General features: G+C 43.9%; 1 protein-coding gene across 4 annotated transcripts in view; it reads left to right on the forward strand.

Moving 5' to 3' along the window:
• Positions 1 to 22,295, forward strand: part of ATP6V0A1 (ATPase H+ transporting V0 subunit a1) — a 221,698-nt gene that overhangs the window by 109,615 nt on the left and 89,788 nt on the right. For all 4 annotated transcript variants that reach the window (XM_069237704.1, XM_069237705.1, XM_069237706.1 and 1 more), the window contains exons 15-17: positions 2,230 to 2,348; positions 9,500 to 9,716; positions 18,566 to 18,673. In XM_069237704.1, the coding sequence (XP_069093805.1) occupies positions 2,230 to 2,348; positions 9,500 to 9,716; positions 18,566 to 18,673 (444 nt within the window). The remainder of the gene's footprint in view (positions 1 to 2,229; positions 2,349 to 9,499; positions 9,717 to 18,565; positions 18,674 to 22,295) is intronic.

The raw sequence follows: 22,295 nt of genomic DNA on the forward strand, positions 1-22,295 counted from the left end.
AAAACCTAGGTCCTAACTATAACTTCCTGCTGGCAATGTATTTCACTTAAAAAAACAAAGGTTACAGGGAAGTTATAGTTAGGTACACATTTTACTCGCACAGAACCATAGAAATTCAGAAGTTATAGAAATCTCACGTAACTCGTGCCCTAAGGTACCTATTACTCACGCCATACACAATTTTCTCCTGAATAATTTTAATATAAATGTTACATTGATATTATCAATGATCTTATCAAAGATGTCATGAGTCAATTAATATGTAGGATAATTAGCAGTGCATGGTGAGTGCGTGAGTAATAGTTATAGAAGTAGTGGCTGATCGCGAATCCGTGACAAAAATAATTAAAAAAATAACTTTAACTCCCAGGTGGGCCAGGTCCTGAGGGCATGCAGCAATCAAAAAAATTAAAGGGGTGGGCATGCACAGGGCCCCCTCCTGTAGGCTCTTTGACCCCTAAGGACCACCACCTGCTTGGGGCTTTAGTATTATTATGATTATTGAGGGGGTCCACACAGACCCTCATCCTGTAGACTCTTTTAGCCCTGGAGACCACCACCTCCCCAGGGTTTAAAAAAATAAATATAGGGGGCATTGCGCCACCCACTGCGTTCCAGGGACCCCCACCTCCCTGGAGTAAAACACTCTTGCAGCCCTGCTTCCCAGGCCAATTTTGTTCCCGGGGACTCCATCCCCGGTGCTTCGGCCACTAGTGCCTGGATGTCCTGGCCACACCCAGGGCACCCTGTGTGTTTTGATGGGGACCTCAGGGGGAGCCTGAAGGCCCCCATGGTTTCAGCCGCCTCCCCGCCTCCTGCGAGAGCTAGCATTGCTCCCACACGCAGGAATCTGCTAGAAATGCGGCTTCCTGCTTGCGGGAGCAATCCTTTCATCTGTGTCGCTGCCCACACGGGGCAGGGAAGCTGATGAAAACTCTGCTTCCAGTGAGTGGGAACAGTGTTTACTATTGCTTGAAGGAAGCTGTCACAGCTACCACCAAGCGAAAGCATTCACCTGTCTCCCAAGGGTGAACACCTCAGGAGATAGTAGGAGCCAGCCCTGGGCTGAGGGGGGGGTCTCCAGGGCCATTAATGGCCCCAGCCCCAGGAGTGGGGCCGCGTGGCCCCCTCCTTTAATTAGCACTGTCTGCCCATGGAGGTTGTGGTCCCTATGACCTTATGTGGCGCAGGAGGTGGGGGCTGCATGGCCCCCCCTTCCTGTTTTAAGTTATTACTGGGTCCTGTAAGGTGGTGGTCTACGGGACCTGGGGAGTCCGCCCAGCACCCTCCACATTGTTTTTCATTTAGCCCCGGGGAGGTGGTGGTCCTCTGGGCATATTATAGCCCTAGGAGGGGCTCCGCGCAGCCCCCCCTCGTTTTGTTTTTTAAAAAGCCCCGGGGAGGTGGTGGTCCCTGGGGCTGAATGAGCCCAATGGAGGCGCTCCCCCTCCCATATTATATTGAAGCCCCGGTGAGATGGTGGTCCTCTAGGTCCAACCACCAGTAGTGTGTATATGTATGTATGTACATATATACACACACAAGGGTAGCAATGCTGCATATTATGAGTTTGAATGCTGAGACAGTCTGTTGTGCCATGCCAGCTTACATCCTACGATTTTTTCTTTTGCTGCCGGTTGCTGTTCCAGTAATATTTTTTTAAGCAGGCCGGTTGTGCCACATGATACAGTCTGTTTTCTCAACAAAGGTTTAGTCACTCCTTTACTGAGCAAAGGTTGAGGCTTTGATTATGTTGTGGTCCAATATCTTTACCACTATGCAGAATCATTTGGGGCCACTGCAAATTGGTGATTCCCAGTTCCAGTACTATTCAAACAAATCTACATTTTAATAATTTCAAATTCAACAAATAATTCAGTGATGAAACAGCTGATCGGGCTTTCTCCGGATATGTACCAAAACTTAGGAACTCCTTACCTGGTAACCTTAGACTTTTGCCAATCTGATGACATTTTACAATGCCTTAAAACCCATGATTTCATTGAGCACCTGCTATAACAACAATTCTTAATATTACCTATTTTGCTATCTACTCTATTGTTACCATGAAAACTCCAGTTAGTAGAATCGTGTCTTATAATGCCTTGCATTCATGTTCTAAAAATCCTTTTATACTTAAAATTAGTGTTTCAGACAGTTGACAATGTTATGTAATCTTTTTCAAGCCTCCAAATCCAGATATTAAATTGTCCTGTTTTTTTATGACAGATTTGGAGTATTGCAACCAACAAACTTACATTTCTTAACTCCTTCAAAATGAAGATGTCTGTCATTCTTGGCATCACCCAAATGCTTTTTGGTGTCACCCTGAGCCTTCTGAACAACATGTGAGTATAAGTCGATGTGTTGGAAACTTGAGTAAGTTTGTAGAGTTGCTTTTAGGGGGCAGATTAAGGACTGTTACCATTATTTCCTAGTAACCACTCCTGATATTCTCTTTCTTCTTGTTAGCTGACATATCTGTGAGGTGGGAACGTGGCCACAGATGTTCACTTCACTGCCCCATATTGAGTAGCCCATCCCAATGTTCCATTTCTTTGATACTTTGCAAGCTCTCTTAAGTAAGCTGCCAAAGAGCCTGGGTGGAAGACAGGAGATTGTAAGAAATGGGACTATAAAAAAAAGGTCACAAATGCTACATTTCCAATCAGCTGCAAAAACAACAAGGTGATGAATGGAATGATTGAAGTAACTCAGCCAATAGCAATCGCTCGGGCAGCATCCCACTCCATTGTTTTTCACCCAGCATGCCACCTCACTTTTGTCAAACCACTCTGAATGTTTGAATGCTTGAATTGAAGTAAACATAGTGTTACAGAATGTCTTACTCTTATCTTCAAAAAGTTAGAAAGTCTCTCTACCAGATCTTGGGATGGTGTAGTGGCTAAAATGATGACATGAGGAGAGGCAAAAGACTTAACTAGGGAAAAATGCCTCTGAAGGAATTGTCAGGGTTTAACATGTGCTATTCATCATTAACTGAGGCTACTGTGCCCTTATCCTTTCACAACACCAGTGTTAATCTTCGCTTTGTCAGAGTAGTCCTGACGCTGCACATGTTCTAGTTTCTGACCCTTTTTTCATCCAAGGTGGTTTCCACCCACCCAGGAGTAGCTGGTATAGCCATTTTCCCTTTGATCAAAATGCTGAGACCTGGTGGTCTGAGATGGTTGTTGATAAACTTCGAGGCACACATTCCCCCCCCCCCCCCAAGCGTTGACAGGATGCAACCAGTGAATTATATAATATCCAATAGGACATGAGGTCGCAATATCTGAGGAAGAGGAGTCTGTAAACCATGACATTCTGAACCTCCACCTCCTCCAGACTTAGTAATTCAAAATCTTAATGGAATATTTTATCGCTCACATATCATTGAGTAGAGCACACCTCAAGTGTCCATCCCTTTCTGGGGTAAATCCGCCACAACTACAAGCTCATCAGCCATGTTTGTCTCCCATGCAAATGTTTTTTCCTTCCTCATGATAATAGGTGATTGACTGAAAGCATGACCCCTCCGCCCCATCTGTATATCTTTTGAGAAGTAAAGGTATTTCCAAAGGGTTAGGAGGCATTGTATGAGAGGCCATACATCTAAACAATTCATTATGACCAAGCCATTTTAACCCATAGTCAAACGGAGCTTCTCTTGAGTAACTAACCGGAGGTGAGATGTCCTGCTGAGGAGTAGATGGGGCTGCATGGTTGGGCTGTGACGGGCTTGCCTAAAAGGTAGATAGACATGAGGATCTGACCGTTTTTTTTTATCTCATTCAGCCAATTATGTGTACACCTGAGGTTATACTGTGTTGACCTTCCAGGCATAAAGCCCTGACTGGTCCCTGTGGATCAAGTTTGTGATGACTTAGAACAGTCAACAGCATTGTGGCCAAGATTTTGACTGCAGTATTTAGGAGTGAAATCTGTAGATATGACTCACAACGTTCCTTTGGTCTGCCCTCTTAATGGATAACCACTATGATCACTTTCCTAAGATCTGGCACAAGTGTACCATGTTGGGCAGCTTCTAAGAACATGTTAAAAAGGTGACGTCCCAACAATCCCATATAGTGTTTATAGAATTCTGCCGGAATCCTGTTGGTCCCCGGGGTCTTGTTGGAGTTCAGCTTTGCTGTAGCGGCTTAAACCTCTGCCAGCATAATCTCTGCCTCAAGCAGACCTATGGTTTCCCTATCCAATATTGGAGTAGTTAAAAAATTCAGATATTGTACGATCTAGGGCAGCTTCTCCAGAGGCCTAGCCCTGTAGAAGTCTTCATAGTAATGAGCAAAGGCACCAGCTTTAACCTCATTGGTATCAGCGCAATCTCCCCCCGGCTCTACTATTTGATGTACCCATCTAGCCTCTGTTTCTCTCCTTCCCAGCCCTGCTATTAGCTTCCCGGCCTTGTCCCCAGTGTCATATGAGCTGTGGAATATAGCCAACATTTGGCTCTTTGCCCCATCCTGTGTCAGGATTCAGTATTCGTTCCTAAGGATTTCCAGTGACCTGAGGCTAGGGGAGTCTGGCTCCGGTCCTAGGCCTTGTTTGAGTTCCTGATCCTAACTCTCAATTTGTTCCATGGTTCTTACTTCCATCCTCTTTTTTTTTAGCAATTAAGTTCTGGGTTTTATATACACCCCAGAGCACTACTTTTGGTTGTGACTGAGTGTTCATTTTCTTTGAAATAGAACTTGGTATCAACCCATAACCCTAATGCCACCTCCGAGTCCCTGAGCTCTCATGCATTGAGTGTCCAGCCTGCTTCCCCACCCTTACGTCCACCCAACCTCACCAGCAGAGAGGAATGATCCGAGAGACCCTGGGTCTGATAATCTGCACTGTTCATACCTTCTCAGCAGAAGCAAATATAAAATCTAAGTGAGAGAAAACTCTGAGCACCAGAAAAAAGGAGTATGTTCTATGGGTGGGGTATGCGTGTCTCCCAAGGTCTGGGAGGCCAAGGGTATTTGTAAAACTGTAAAGGGGTGTGGATCGTGCTTCTGAACTAGTGGTCCATGTCCTGTCCTGTATCCATTACATCATTGAAGTCCCCTCCCAGGATGTGTAGAGGGGAACTCGCCTCCAACAGAATATCAACTAGTTGGTGCATATACACTAATCAGTGTGAATTTTTTTTTTTTCGGCCCCAAAGCCCCTTTACTCCCATGTACCTACTCAATAGGTCAATCCACTGCTTCATCACTTGGCTGAGAGGGTTCCTCTTTACCAGTTTGGCTACCCCCTGGACCCTGACATGTACCCTGAATGGTCCAGTGTGGTGTATGCTCTCCTCTCCAGGAATGTGCAATGTGTCCCCTTAAAAAGGGTCTCTTGAAGAAGCACCACATTTGATCGCATCCTTTTGAGTTATTGGGTCACCAGTCCCCTTGTAATCTTTTCCCGCATGCTATTCATGTTCCAGGGCAGAACCAATAATGCCTTGCTCTCTAGGGGTGGGGGACTCATCCTGTCTCTTGTGGTGGTAGCTTGGAGTGCGGACAAATAAGTACCATCCAGGTTCCCAGCTGAATGCCAGAGTAATGTGTGAAGCCTCCTGAGAGGTCAAATACTGGCTGACATGTCTGTCTTCTCCTTCTGAACTTCATCAAGAACCTTAAACACTCTAACTTGTGCCCAACCCTCCCCCACTCTTACTCCCCATGGGCCTCTCCCAGCATGTATGCCCATGAACGTAACCTTCAACTTCTCAGCAGAGGAATCTGAGAGGACTGTAGCCCACCAACCTCAACCTTCAATTCAAGCACTAAGTGTCACACCGTCCGAGCCTTCCGCCCCTGTACGCGGTAGCTCTTTGCTTGCTATATAAAGATTGTCCGTATCAATTCAATGAGCCGTCTGGGGTAGGGCAAGAAGAGTCTCACTTCGATGCCCCGGATATCGTCAGTTCTAATCGTTATGGTGCTGCAGCCAAACTGGATGCTGTTGCATCCGAAGGGGGAGTTCCAAGTTCATGTTCCAGGTCTGCGGCGATGGCCAGCGCTGAAGGGGGGGGGCTTGGGGGGGATCTCTAAGCCAGTCTCCTGATCCTCCCCCATATATCCATGCCGAGAAACCCCTTCCGTAGCCGACATTTAGCTTTTTTTAATGCTTACATTCCGGTTCCCATCTGAGTCGGGGGAGATCGCTGGTCGCCCCTCAGGGCTTATGCTCTGGTCCTGTGTCCCCACTCCCCACCCCGTGGACAATGACCTATCGTCCAAGGTCTCTGCCTCTCCTTAGGACGGGCTCCTTCACCTCCTGTTGAGTGTGGGCCAGGATCTCGCTCTCGCTTCCCCACATCGTGGGACGCTCCTCCAGTTAATCCCATGCATCCTCGGGGGGAAAAATAGTGATTTTCCCTGAAATAGCACCTTCAACTTGGTAGGGAATAGGAGCATGTACTGAAGTTGAAGAGTGTGTAGTTTATTTTTCACATAGTCAAATATTCGTGTTCGCAGTTGACGCTGGACTTCCTGGACGTAATCGGGGGAAATCTGAATTTTAGAGTTCTCATGGCGCACGTACCCACTTTCAAACTTCAGTGAGGATCATATCCCTGAAGTGTGTTATTACTGGCCTGGTGGGAGCCCCGGGTTGTGGTCTACCCGCCAGTGCTTGGTGCGCCCTTTCGATAAAAAGCAAGAGGAGAGTTTATCCTGGGGCAAGGTATGTCGCAGCCATCTATCCAGGAACTGTATCATGTTCGGCCCTTCAACACCCTCCGGAAATACCACTAATCTGAGGTTGTTCGCAGGGGTGGTTTTCAGCATCCTCTAGACTCCACGCCACAACTTTAGTGATGGCCCATGCCTCTGTTACTTCTCTGCGGAGGCCCTGGACTGTCTTTTCCAGTTCGGGGGATCCTGGTTTCAGCCGAGGGGACTCTCTTCGCCACATTGCAGCGGTCCTGGTGCAGGAGGGAAACCTCAGGTCGCACGTCTCCCACTCTGTCCTCTAGGACCTTCCGGGGGATTGGATGGCCAGGAGAAGGGCAGCATTATCTAGCATTGGCTGGAGGGCATCCTGTGCGGTGGGAAGGTTTTAAGGGGGATGTGACCACTTTCGTATAGTGGTCCATTTTCCCTAGCAAGGTAGTTCAGGGTCCTTGTCTCAGACCATAATCCCACAACCAGCTTGGTACCCTTGTTCTGTCCAGACAGGACTGGAGACTATCCCAGTCAGTGGTCTGTCGGCACTGGGGCACAGTACAGGACTCCACTGCTATTGCCTCGTCCGGTGGGGGTGAGAGGGGAGATTAGGCTGTTTTCTTGCGCACGTTTTCCCTGCGTTGCTGTATCCCTTGCTGAAGGAAGCTGCCCAGCAGTTCCAGACAGAGCCCCAAGTAGGGGCCACCCACGTGGGCTCCCAGCACGCCGTTTGCACGGGCTCCCAGCATTCTGTTTGCACGGGCTCCCAGCACGCCGTTTGCACGGGCTCCCAGCACGCCGTTTGCACGGGCTCCCAGCACGCCGTTTGCACGCGCTCCCATCACGCCGTTTGCACCTCTCTCAAGGGGCCAGATAATCGAAAAAGTGGAGGATTCCTTTTCCCCAGATCACAGTTTCTGCAAGGCCAGTACTAGTTCAATGAAGCCCTGGGCCTGCCGTCCGGCATGACCCCGCTGGCAAACCAGAGGACCCCTCCACTCTTATTCCAGACCTCTTTCTGGTTAATAGGGCCTTGTGTTAAACCCCACAGGTCTGCTCCGGCCAGCAGTGCCTCCCACAGCCAGCGCCTGTCGCAGGATCTCAAGCTGCAGTAGTATACATGTAGCTAACTTTTGGAGGAGGAGGGCTGAACACCTCCCGGTTCAGGCTAGTGACCGGGGATCAGGCATTCTTTCAGGCTTCATAGGTCCAGACAAGTCCTCGTGGCTCACACTGCGCCGCACCCCCTCCCCCCCACAAGTGCCAGTAGTCAATATGGGGAAGATAGGAGAGGGAGAGGAGCTGGAGACAAGAGACTTACTCCTGCTGCAGGCATCCGGGCCAATGCCAATCCAGTCAATAAGGTGCGGAGCGAGCTGGAATCCTCTTACCTCCTGGCTGCAATGCATTTCCATTGATTGAACCAATCAGGCAAGCCTCAGCAGTCCAACTGTGGGTCGAGACTTGAGCATCTGTACCCCGGGGGCGAATCCACCTCCACAACAGCACCGGCCTCCACCGGTTGTCAGGTGCGATTGGCCACTGATAGCACTCATGTTCTCTTACCGGGTGCAGGTCTGCGCCGCAACAGGCCCACTCAGGCCTCAACCTCACAGGTGGCCTCTTCTGGGGCTCCGCCCACTTGACAGGTCCCAACTCCAGAAGGCCCTGCACGGGTCGCAGCCCTCTCCAGAATGAACAACTCTGGATCGCCTTGTCGGAGTATGGCGGTTTCTCACACCGTCTGCCCCTGTGGACGAGTGGGTGTGGAAGGAGGATTCAAAGCTGCAATTTCGGGTTAGCGAAGGATGCTGGAGGATTAATGGTGGGCCCAGTACGGAGCTCGCTCAAGAGGCGTCCGATACTGTCGCCATCTTCGCCGCACCCCCTGTAAGACTTGTGTAAAGTGCTGTCGACCTTAACTTTAATTCGTTCATCAGTTGGAAGCTAACGTAGCACCTTCAAGGCTGGTTTAGGTGAATGCGCCACTACAAACGTAGACACTTTCTGGACGCTTGGTTCTGGAGCCTTTAAAGCCTGTTGGTGGTTTTATTTTTCGAAGACCTTTGTAGGCAATGTCCTAATAGTCCAAGCAAGCCATTACAAATGCTCAAGTAGGAGTTGGCATGTGTTTACTACTTTAGGAAGACCTCAGTTGTCTGCATCACATCTTCTTATACTTGGTAATCATGCGACAGTGGCAGAACCTTGTGTCATGAAGCTGCATTTCTTCTGCTCTCTGTGTGGACAGCAAGCCTCCCAAGTGCCATTCCATCCTAAGATGATCACTACTATAACAGTCCACTTTCTGTGGAAGCGGCGCTCATGTTGTCTTACTAAAAACACTACATTTTGCAATTTTTCTGTCAGCCATGCTGACTTCTGAGTTTCTGGGTCCCTTTGCTCTGTTCGTACACATTATAAATAGCATATGTCTTGAAACCGAACTTGTGTATAAACCCCTATTTTAAACCGAACAATGAAGAGGCCCTTGTATTGTGGAAAGTTGAGCCAGATTACCATATAAACTTATCTCAATAAGATGTCTCTTTGTTTGATTTTAATGTTTTTGAAGATGTCACCAAAATGCCATGTTAGCCTAGTGCTCACATTAATGAAGACCATTCTTATTTACTTAAAATATAATTGATTAAAATGCAGTCAAGAGTGCATATCTAAAGATAATTCATCAGTAAAATGGTTAGATTTGAAAATTACTGATTAGTTCTTCTGCAAAATGTTGCGATCAACTGAGAACTTTGAATTATGAGTCTTTTGATTCATTTCGAAAACACTGTTAAAATAATCTGGTTTTGTGTTTTTTCTAGTTATTTCAAGAAGACACTAAATATTTACCTGATGTTCATTCCGGAAATGATTTTCATGTCTTCCTTGTTTGGCTACCTGGTGATCCTGATTATCTTCAAGTGGTGTGCATATGATGCAAACACGTCCAAGGACGCCCCAAGTCTTCTCATCCATTTCATCAACATGTTCCTTTTCAATTATGGAGACACGACTATTACATATCTCTACAGTGGACAGGTGTGTCACATTGTCAGTATGAATATATCAGTTTACCAGCAGAGATCTAACATTAACAGAAATATTTTCAGTTGTAATCGCTCAAGTATTGAAGTACTGTATAGCGGGTTCTAACTTTGTTAATCTGTTCCTTTTCATATGTCACCCAATATCAAAAGACTTATCTTAAAGTCATCTCATGTTACCCATGTTTTAGTTTGTGCCTATAGCTCCATCAACATGTTAGCTTTCATCTATTGTCTGTGAAAAAACAGATTGATATAAAGTGGATAGGTGTGTGCTGTTGACAAGTTTGTACTAAAGCGTGGTACTATGGCGTAATTCATTTGACTGGAGTAAGAACATGCTATGCAGTTTATCAGTGGCAAATCTCAAATATATTAGTTTCTGTTGTAAGAAATATGAATTCATAAAATACTTTGTTTTCATTTTAATCGCCACAGTAATAAAGTATTCGATAATTGGAATAGAATATTGTAAGCCAGTTTGGTTTTAAAATTCAGCTACACTGATTTGGAGGAGGCCAACTTGCCTTGCTTTTTTAGAGCATTGCCCAAAAATGCATGATTGGTCAGTCAGCCACCTCTTACCTAGCTTTTACTGATGCTGCAGATATGGGAATGACATGATCAGCACCTAGCAAATGCTATTAAAAAATCTATGTGGCAGTCTCTCTCATTTTTTGAAAATAAAATGAAAATTTGTTTCAGGATTTTAAAGGACAAGACCAGTGGTTCCCAACCTTTTGAATTATGTGGACTCCCATTTTAACATTAATGGAACTCTGGGACCCCCACTGAATCATCATTGGAATCCGGGGACCCCCACCTGAGTCATTACTGGAAGCTGGTGACCTAATTTGTCAATATTTGTTAATATTTTAAAATTTTCTAAGCAGTCGCGGACCCCCTAAGAAGGCTTCGCGGACCCCCAGGGGTCCCCGGACCACAGGTTGGGAACCACTGGATAAGACAATCTCTTCATTGGTTGTCGCATGTTTTGTATAGCTTGTTTTCCCTTTATAACTAGTAGGAGAGCCAAGACTTTTGAATGAATGGGAGTTGAAAAACTACCTAAAGCATTGAAATGTTTGCCCAATTTTCTTAATATGCTATTTCGTAGTTGAAAAGCGCCATTAGGGTGGTGTCTAATGAAAACTGATCTCAGTACTACACTGCGCATCAGTCATAGGAGCGCTAGCAAAACTAAAGTGCATATATGGTAAGGAATGAACAAGTTAAATAATGGATCTTTTTAAATAGAGAATATTTCACAGTACTGTTTTATGGGGAAAAAAAACTAATATACTATCAAGTAATGGATACCTAATGCACATAAGAACATTTGTATGGTTAAATGAAGTGCCTGTGACTCTATTGCAGCTATATGGAAATTAAGCGCTCCAGTTCAGTAAGTTATTTATATGGAACTGTGCATTATGGGAGTTGGAGTTTGGTTATTGAAGTCACATGACTGTGTATTTAAAAGCACAGGCTCACTCACACCTGCTCTTACTTACCTGTGAACAAGGCATGCTGTTGCCGAAACGCGTCAGGATTTTTTGTTTTGCTGCTCAGAAATGCTATTAAATGCTTGGATTTTAACATGGACTGGTGCCTGGGCTTTTCGTGTTTGGGATATATATATATATATATATGTTCGATGGCAAGTGTAGCTGCAGATACACATGCTGTGCACATCCCGCCATCTGGTGTTGGGCTCGGAGTGTTACAAGTTGTTTTTCTTCGAAGAAGTCTTTCCGAGTCACGAGACTGAGGGACTCCTCCCATTTCGACTCCATTGCGCATGGGCGTCGACTCCATCTTAGATTGTTTTTTTTCCGCCATCTGGTTCGGACGTGTTCCTTTTCGCTCCGTGTTTCGGGTCGGAAAGTTAGTTAGAATCTCGGAAAAAACGTCGGTATTGTTTGCGTTCGGTATCGGGTTATTTACAACAGATCGACACCGAATTTTGAAGAGCTCCGGTGGCCCTTCGGGTTTTTTTTAATCCCCCGTCGGGGCCTGGTCGGCCCGGCCACGTGTGACTTCAAGGCTGATGGAACGGACCCCATTCCGCTTCTGGCCAAAATGCCATAACAAGTATCCGTATACGGATCAGCATCTGGTCTGTAACTTGTGCTTGTCCCCAGAGCACAAGGAAGATACTTGTGAGGCCTGTCGAGCGTTTCGGTCCAGAAAGACGTTAAGAGACCGAAGAGCCAGAAGACTGCAGATGGCGTCGACGCCGACAGGACAAGAGCGTTTCGAGGAGGAAGAGGAAGCTTTCTCTATCCACGAGTCGGACTCGGAAGAGCTCGAGGCCGAAGAAATGCCGAAAACCGTGAGTAAGACGTCGAAACATAAGACTCACGAGAAGTCAACAAAAGCCCAGGGGACGCCACCGCCAACAGGCCATGGCTTAACCCAAAAAATAGGTGACCGATCCAAGGCACCGAAAAAGGGCACGCTGGTGTCGAAGTCATCCGACTCCGGTCGAGATACCGCCACACAGCAATCTCGGACCTGAGACATCGGCTCAGAGAAATTTCGGCACCGTGACAGCGGCACCGAACAAATTTGGCACCGGGACACCACCACGCCGAAAATTACAAAGGTTTCTTCGGAGCCTAAAAAGACATCCGAAAAAGTTTCGGTTCCGAAAACATCCAGCCTCGAAGCCGAAAACAGGTTCCTATACAGAGGAACAAGGATTGTCCTCCCAAATGCAAAAACATAGATTCGGAGAGGAAATTCAAGCAGTAGAGCCAGACTATACTCAAAGGAGGCTCCACATTCACACAGGGAAGATAACCACTCTTCCCCCAATTAAAATAAAAAGAAAACTTGCCTTTCAACAAAAGGACAAGGAGCCACAGGCAAAGGTGGTAAGGAAAACAACTCCACCACCGTCTCCACCACCATCAGTGCACACATCACCAGTAGCAACTCCTCCACTCACTACCATGAGTCAAGATGATCCCGATGTATGGGACCTTTACGATGCTCCAGTATCGGACAACAGCCCAGACTCGTACCCTGCCAGGGCGTCCCCACCTGAGGACAGTACATCTTACACACAGGTGATCGCAAGGGCAGCTGCTTTCCATAACGTCACCTTGCATTCCGAACCAATTGAGGATGACTTTTTGTTTAACACGCTATCCTCCACTCATAGCCAATACCAAAGACTACCTATGCTCCCAGGAATGCTAAAACATTCAAAACAAATCTTTCAGGATCCTGTTAAAGGCCAAGCCATAACTCCAAGGGTGGAGAAAAAGTACAAGCCGCTGCCAACAGATCCAGTTTATATTACAACGCAGTTAACACCAGACTCAGTAGTTGTCGGGGCAGCTCGTAAGAAAGCAAACTCTCATACCTCGGGGACGCACCACCTCCAGACAAAGAGAGTCGCAAATTTGATGCTGCGGGCAAAAGGGTTGCAGCACAAGCAGCAAACCAATGGCGCATTGCCAATTCACAAGCACTTTTGGCAAGATATGATAGAGCTCACTGGGATGAGATGCAACATTTGATAGAACACTTACCCAAGGAGTTCCAAAAAAGAGCACAACAAGTGGTGGAAGAAGGACAAAGTATCTCTAATAATCAGATACGGTCTTCAATGGATGCAGCAGATACGGCTGCAAGGACAGTAAATACTGCAATAACAATAAGAAGGCACGCATGGCTGCGCACGTCAGGGTTCAAGCCGGAAATTCAACAAGCCGTGCTAAATATGCCATTTAATGAACAGCAGTTGTTTGGGCCGGAAGTCGACACTGCTATTGATAAACTCAAGAAAGACACTGATACTGCAAAAGCCATGGGCGCACTCTACTCCCCGCAGAGCAGAGGCACATTTCGCAAAACACCATTTAGGGGAGGGTTTCGAGGACAACCTACAGAAACCACAACATCACAAACAAGGCCCACTTACCAAAGCCAATATCAGCGGGGAAGTTTTCGGGGGCAATATAGAGGAGGGGGACAATTCCAAAAAAATAGAGGAAAATTCCAAAGCCCCCAAACTCCTCAAAATAAGCAGTGACTTACAAGTCACACATCCCCATCACATAACACCTGTGGGGGGAAGACTAAGCCAATTCTACAAACATTGGGAGGAGATAACAACAGATACTTGGGTACTAGCAATTATCCAGCATGTTTATTGCATAGAATTTCTCGAATTCCCTCCAACAGTCCCACCGAAAACACACAGTATGTCAAAACAACATATAAATCTTCTAGGATTAGAAGTTCAAGCATTGCTCCAAAAAGAGGCAATAGAATTAGTACCAAAACAAGAACTAAACACAGGAGTTTACTCACTGTACTTTCTGATACCCAAAAGAGACGAAAGTCTAAGACCTATACTAGATCTCAGAATATTAAATACATACATCAAATCAGACCACTTTCACATGGTTACATTACAAGAAGTAATCCCACTGCTCAAACAACAAGACTACATGACAACACTGGATCTAAAGGATGCATATTTCCATATACCAATACATCCTTCACATAGAAAGTACCTAAGGTTTGTATTCCAAGGGATACATTACCAATTCAAAGTGTTGCCATTCGGAATAACAACTGCGCCAAGAGTTTTTACAAAATGTCTAGCAGTAGTAGCTGCACATATCAGAAGGCAGCAAATACATGTGTTCCCGTACCTAGACGATTGGTTAATCAAAACCAACACGCAAATACAGTGTTCACAACACACAAATTATGTCATAGAAACCCTACACAAACTAGGTTTCTCAATCAATTACTCAAAGTCACACCTTCTGCCGTGTCAAACACAGCAATACCTAGGGGCAACAATCAACACAGTAAAAGGAATTGCCACTCCAAGTCCACAAAGAGTCTAAACATTTCACAATGTAATACAAGCCATGTATCCAAACCAAAAGATACATGTCAAATTGGTAATGAAACTGCTAGGCATGATGTCTTCGTGCATAGCCATTGTCCCAAACGCAAGGCTGCACATGCGGCCCTTACAACAGTGCCTAGCATCACAATGGTCACAAGCACAGGGTCAACTTCTAGATCTGGTGTTGATAGACCGCCAAACATACATCTCGCTTCAATGGTGGAACAGTATAAATTTAAACCAAGGGCGGCCTTTTCAAGACCCAGTGCCACAATACGTAATAACGACAGATGCATCCATGACAGGGTGGGGAGCACACCTCAATCAGCACAGCATCCAAGGACAATGGGACATTCAGCAAAGACAGTTTCATATAAATCACTTAGAACTGTTAGCGGTGTTTCTAGCGCTGAAAGCATTTCAACCCATAATAGCCCACAAATACACTCTTGTCAAGACAGACAACATGACAACAATGTATTACCTAATCAAACAGGGAGGAACACACTCGACACAGTTGTGTCTCCTGACACAAAAAATATGGCATTGGGCGATTCACAACCACATTCGCCTAATAGCACAATTTATTCCAGGGATTCAGAATCAGTTAGCAGACAATCTCTCTCGGGATCACCAACAGATCCACGAATGGGAAATTCACCCCCAAATACTGAACACTTACTTCCGAATTTGTGGAACGCCACAAATAGATCTATTTGCAACAAAAGAAAACTCAAAATGCCAAAACTTCGCATCCAGGTACCCACAACATCAGTCTCAGGGCAATGCACTATGGATGAACTGGTCAGGGATATTTGCGTACACTTTTCCCCCCTCCCACTTCTTCCATATCTAGTAAACAAGTTGAGTCAAAACAAACTCAAACTCATACTAATAGCACCAACATGGGCAAGGCAACCTTGGTACACAACACTACTAGACCTTTCAGTAGTACCTCATGTCAAACTACCAAACAGACCAGATCTGTTAACACAACACAAACAACAGATCAGACATCCAAATCCAGCATCGCTGAATCTAGCAATTTGGCTCCTGAAATCCTAGAATTCGGGCACTTAGACCTCACACAGGAATGTATGGAGGTCATAAAACAAGCTAGGAAACCTACCACTAGACACTGCTATGCAAATAAGTGGAAAAGATTTGTTTATTACTGCCATAATAATCAAATTCAACCTTTACACGCATCTGCAAAAGTTATAGTAGGATACTTACTACATTTGCAAAAATCAAAACTAGCTTTCTCTTCCATTAAAATACATCTTACTGCAATTTCAGCTTACCGCGCAAATTACGCACTCAACTTCATTATTTAGGATACCAGTCATAAAAGCGTTTATGGAAGGCCTAAAGAGAATTATACCACCAAGAACACCACCAGTTCCTTCATGGAACCTCAACATTGTCTTAACACGACTCATGGGTCCACCTTTTGAGCCCATGCACTCTTGTGAAATGCAATACTTAACGTGGAAAGTTGCATTTTTAATTGCCATCACATCTCTAAGAAGAGTGAGTGAAATTCAAGCATTTACCATTCAAGAACCATTTATTCAAATATACAAAAATAAAGTTGTTCTACGGACAAATCCTAAATTTTTACCAAAAGTAATCTCACCGTTCCACTTGAATCAAACAGTAGAATTACCAGTGTTCTTCCCACAGCCAGATTCTGTAGCTGAAAGAGCACTACAAACATTAGATATCAAAAGAGCACTAATGTACTACATTGACAGAACAAAACTAATTCGAAAGACAAAACAACTATTTATTGCCTTTCAAAAACCTCATATAGGAAATCCAATTTCAAAACAAGGCATTGCCAGATGGATAGTTAAGTGCATTCAAACCTGCTATCTTAAAGCTAAAAGAGAACTGCCTATTACACCAAAGGCACACTCAACCAGAAAGAAAGGTGCTACCATGGCCTTTCTAGGAAATATTCCAATGAACGAAATATGTAAGGCAGCAACATGGTCTACGCCTCATACATTTACCAAGCACTACTGTGTAGATGTGTTAACTGCACAACAGGCAACAGTAGGTCAAGCTGTACTAAGAACATTATTTCAAACTACTTCAACTCCTACAGGCTGAACCACCGCTTTTGGGGAGATAACTGCTTACTAGTCTTTGCACAGCATGTGTATCTGCAGCTACACATGCCATCGAACGGAAAATGTCACTTACCCAGTGTACATCTGTTTGTGGCATTAGTCGCTGCAGATTCACATGCGCCCACCCGCCTCCCCGGGAGCCTGTAGCCGTTTAGAAGTAGATCTTAAACATTTGTACATTTGTAAATATATTACTTTAAACTTCATTATGTACATACGCATTCACTCCATTGCATGGGCACTATTACTAGCATACACAACTCCTACCTCACCCTCTGCGGGGAAAACAAACTAAGATGGAGTCGACGCCCATGCGCAATGGAGTCGATATGGGAGGAGTCCCTCGGTCTCGTGACTCGGAAAGACTTCTTCGAAGAAAAACAACTTGTAACACTCCGAGCCCAACACCAGATGGCGGGATGTGCACAGCATGTGAATCTGCAGCGACTAATGCCACGAACAGATGTACACTGGGTAAGTGACATTTTCCATATACACACACACACACAGGGCCTGGTGTACATTGGAGCAGGTTACAAACTAGTGAGTGTTGTTGCACATCAACTGGTTGCAGCCTGTGCTACATTTTGAGATGCGATTGATGTATAAGTCATATTGCAAAATGTTCATTTAATGAGTCCTATTTCGTTGATATTAACGAGTTAGGAGGCCTTTTGTGACCACTTTCTAATGGCTGTGAGTGGAGCAGGGCTGCCCACCACAAAACCTTAAGCAAGAGCTTTTCCATCATTTGCGAATTCGTTATTACCCTACAGTTTGAACAAGGGAAATTCAAAATATGAATTTTGCTCTGAATTACTGCAGTGCTCCTGCCTTGTTATGTTCCAGAGATGTTCAATATTGAATTGTGGGTAAGAACTGCAGTACCCTTTATGCTGTGAGCAAAAAAAGGTAGCTTCTTATGCATAACTTGTCTAAATTTCAGAATTCTGTAAAGGCAGTTACGTTGGCCACAGTAAACTGAATTCCGATGCAGACTTGATAGCAGATGGCCATTCAATCCTTTATTATCACTTGTTTTAGTGCTTGAGTTACAATTCCATCTTCTGCTAGTGTTCAAACTGAGGTGGTTTGGTGTGCAAAATAATGATGGACTGGAATGCGTCTCAAATAGTTACCTGTGGCAGAGATTAATTCAGTAGTCCATATATCACTCTTTTGCCTACTTCACTAAAATGCCTTAAGTGGGGTGGGTATGTTCAGACATGAGTCCCATGCTCACTGCCACTGGAATCACGTTATATCCATCTGATGAGCCCTAATACGAGTGAAACCGATCTTTGATTGCTTTGTGTTCCAGTTCAGGGAGGACCTGGCCTGGCAGTTTGGGCTTGACTGTTCCTATTGAAGCAGGGCCAAGACTGATTTGCATATGGCTGGGTCCAAACTGATGTGGCATTGTGTGCAAAATGACAATGCGCCAGGGCATAACTCCCAGTAATTACCAGTGGGTGAGATTAATTCAGGCGTTCACTCCATCACTTATTTGTATACTTCAGTGTTCTTAGTGGAAGGTAGACAAATAATGTAAAAGTGCAAAAATAGTTATTTGCTTGTAGCTATTTTTATTTTAAGGAATAGTCACTCCCTGACCCCATTACAGTTTTAGATCTACTTCAAGGCAAATTTTAAAGTAGTAAGTCACAGTTTTCGGTCGTACAGCAAAGCTACATGAGCTTTTTGGGCTATGATTACCAAAGTTGCATAGGTAGTAAATGTATAACTGTACCTTTGACTCTGCAATAAATGCATCCTCTCATTTTTGGTGACTTTGCATCTCTTTCTTCTGCATTGCTTGCCTACCAGATTGGCCTTCAATGCTTCCTGGTCGTCTGTGCCTTCCTTTGTGTTCCATGGATGCTCATAGTCAAACCAGTGATCCTCCGCCAGCAGTATTTACGGAGAAAGCATTTGGTAAGTGATGCATGACTCTCTTTTATGGTTCTGCTTGCTTAAATTGGGCTTCTGAGGGTCAGCTTGCTGCGATCAAATAAATCTATCAGAGCTTTGAAAGGTGAGACATGAAACTACTGCTGTATCACACAAATCTGATAATGGTTTTGTGTGCTGTGATAGGTTAGTTAGATGAATAAAACATCCTCCTGTCTTAAATGTGCACAATAAATGGTGTGCATATTAACTATTGAAGTCTGAATATTGTGGGTACTAAAGTTAAACTTAAGATTTTCTATACCTCCACCCATATGTACCTATGGGGCACATATAGCTTCAAGGTATGTATATGTGGGGTTGGGAATAGTGAATCTATACTTCACTATATGCACTTACCTTTTGATATTTTTGTCCCTTGATAGTTGGCCTCGATTTTGTATGTATACTCTTCTTGTTAATATTCAGTAGTACAATCCAATAAACAGCATAAATGCAAGGCTCTTTTCATTAGAGTATGTGATATGTCACCTTCCTTTTAGAGAAGGTGATTTCCTCTGCAAAAACACACACTTGTAGTGATAGGGTGTTCTTTAGATCGAAAGGGCTTTGTAATAGCAATCAAATCACCAGGAAAAAGTGATCTAACCCCCCCAAATATTTCTATAAAAATAAGATCAAAATGTGGTTGAGTGTCATAGACCTTTGAAATACTAGGTCTTTGAGTCCAATGTGCATTGTTAAGGGTAGAATGACTGATATTAATTTGTGAGTGGAAAAAATAGAAGTTTCACAATCAGCCAACTTATTTTTTGTTTATAGGGTATTGGGCCTTGCATACCCTTATTTGGTTATAGAGGCTAAGGATGTCAACTATGGCCAGAGTTGACCTGAAAAATAAAAATAAAAGTGTCAATGTGTTATCCACTGTTCTTCCACAGTCCTTTATGATTTTCTTATCAACATCTGTTTTTGTAGAACTCTGTGCATTAGTTGTGTATGTGCATAAATAGTTATGTCTTAATCCCATTCTTTTATGTTTAATGTTTTTGTAAACCCCAGTGCTTTCCCGAGAGACTTCTTGCTGCTGATAAAGGATCAAGCTTACGGGCATTGTGATGGGCAGGTACATCATAATGAGGGAAAAACATCAATATGACAGCTTTTCTGAAGGAGTAATGATCTCTCAGTGTTATTTTTGTGATATTTACAAAAGGGCAGGTGTATGAGAGTCAGAAATTGCTTCTGGGATTTTAGTATTGGGATGTTTAAGCAATATATGGTGGTGTTTGTGGTTGAAGGCCTCGACGTAGTGAGCATTTTGCTAATTATAGCTGTTTTAAAGCTGGTTTATGTTCTGATCGCTGGAACCCCATGGGAACACAGGTGTTGGAGTACTGAATCCTTTAGTGGTGGACTGTCTTGTTGGCTAGAAAGCAGAGGTATAGGCTGTTACACAGTGCAGTATTTATGCTATCATGGTGATGATAGGTGTGACCCTAAAGGTGAAGAAAAGGTAGGGATATATCATAATTTTGCCTGTTATTGCCCAAATTGCAGTGGCTTTTACACCCAGCCTTCACATAAATGTTCTCACAGTGAGGAATCGAGGGAGCAGTTAAGTCGTTCCCAAGAACTGTGCAGTCTGAATCAAAGGGGAAATCCAAAACAGGTATATATTTGTGTAGGATAATGTAGGATATGCATATATTTATGCCAAGTTAGTGGAAATAAAAGTGATCTAATGAAACAAGTCCATTGTTGAACATACATTCACGACTGTAATGGAAAGGTCAGAGTCCATGTTATTACCAAAGTACATGGTAACTTGAGCAGTCACTGTTTACTGCCTCTCAGATTTCAAGTCATAAACATTTTACAGAGGAAAATAATGGGTCCCTTACCCGCAAGATCTTTTTAAAGAAGTTTTTATCTCACTACGTTGGCTTTTATCTCACTATGTTGATTCATTTGGTCGTACTTTGGTTCTAGTTAAATACCTTTGTTTACCATTCCTAGACATGAAAAAACTATATGCTCATACCCACTAAGAGTGAGTGTGCAAATATTGCTAGTTTTGAGAGTAGAGAAAGGCATCTTGACCATGTGTTACCAGCTTTGCTGAGGTAGAGTCTTAGTGGTTGCACTTAAATAGGGTGTCACTGGTGAGCCAGCTCCAGAGCGAGAGGGGCACGTGTCTCACCCAGCCCCCATAACAGCAACAGGCATGTAAAACATGGTGTGCAAGTTATCCCTGCCGAAAAGCGAGACACAATGTAGTAGCCTTCTTTTACAGCCTCTGTCCCAATATGGCTGAGTGTTTTGTAATAAAGGAATCTTTGAAATATACAGATGCAAACAAACTGAGCCACACAGAGCTAGGGTTTAGTAAGAGGACAAAATCAACTGCAGAATTTCTTGATGAGATGCTAGGAGCGTCAATTACGAATGAAATTCTAATTTTGTTCTTGAAAGGTGTGCTGTAACATACAATTTATCAAGTTCAAAAGTTAAGGAAGAAGACAAGCAGATGTTGATGTCCACCTCTTTACTTTACAAAATATCTATATTTGTCCAGAATATTCAGGAGAATTTGTATCTTTAACTGCATCGTTTGTAAAGGACTCAGATTCAAAAGTCTTGATATTTTCTTGGTATGTTGGGAGCACACAAAAACGAGTGCTCATTCGAGATGCTCAAAATCCTTTTCAAATACGCAGATAAATAACTGCATGTTTGATAGAGCAAGCAGAATGGAAAAAAATCCAGAGTAAGACAATAAGAAATAAAAATGATTGTCATTGTTAACAGTTTATACCTTCACTAAATGATGTGATGTGGCTAGTCATAGAAATGCCCTGGACAAGATAATGGTACAGGAAATTGCAACCATTGTACAGAGCTCTGAAGCAGCGTTGCGTGATGAACTAAGAATACAGGTAAAAATTTTAAGAGCGATGTGGATGTTTCACCAAGACGCGGGACCCGACAAAAGGGCCAAAGCATAGCAATATGAAAGCGTGAGTAGACTCCGGTTTGCTAAGAGGAGGAGACACAGACGACTGGAATACGGAGGCTTCCCAAGCATGCTCACTAGTAATAAAACTTCCTGTGGATCAGAAATTAAAGACATACTCAAAATATTAAAGAATAACAAATTCCTTGCACTTTATATTCCGGTTGCTCTTGAAACACAACTTCTGGCGGTTCAGCTGGAGCCTTATATTAAGGGCCAAGAACAAATGTCTTCACGTGAGATGAATAAAAAACAGAACGAAACTGCGAAGTATATGGCAACTTCAGTTGAAAGGCCAGAGAATTGATCTGATGACTAATCAAAAATGACCAAAACATTGTGGTTGAAACTTAACCGGCAATGAATGAACTGATGAAGGAGAAGATTGCCAGACCTTCGACCTGCTTTTCTTGATTAAAAGAAGCAGAATTTTATCTTGAGTCATAAGCATTCATCTTGATCTTTGAATGATATAAACCAGATTAGGAAGGGTCAATAATTGAAGAAGTAGAAGAAGACAAAATCATTTTTATTTTATTTTATTGGGGTATTTACAACATGGGTATCTGGCCATGAAGGTGTCAACTATTCTACTGAAAATGATATTCTCCAAGGAAAGGACTACTGTTC

This window comes from Pleurodeles waltl, chromosome 6 (genome assembly GCF_031143425.1).
Source record: "Pleurodeles waltl isolate 20211129_DDA chromosome 6, aPleWal1.hap1.20221129, whole genome shotgun sequence".
In the NCBI taxonomy this organism is placed as follows: domain Eukaryota; kingdom Metazoa; phylum Chordata; class Amphibia; order Caudata; family Salamandridae; genus Pleurodeles; species Pleurodeles waltl.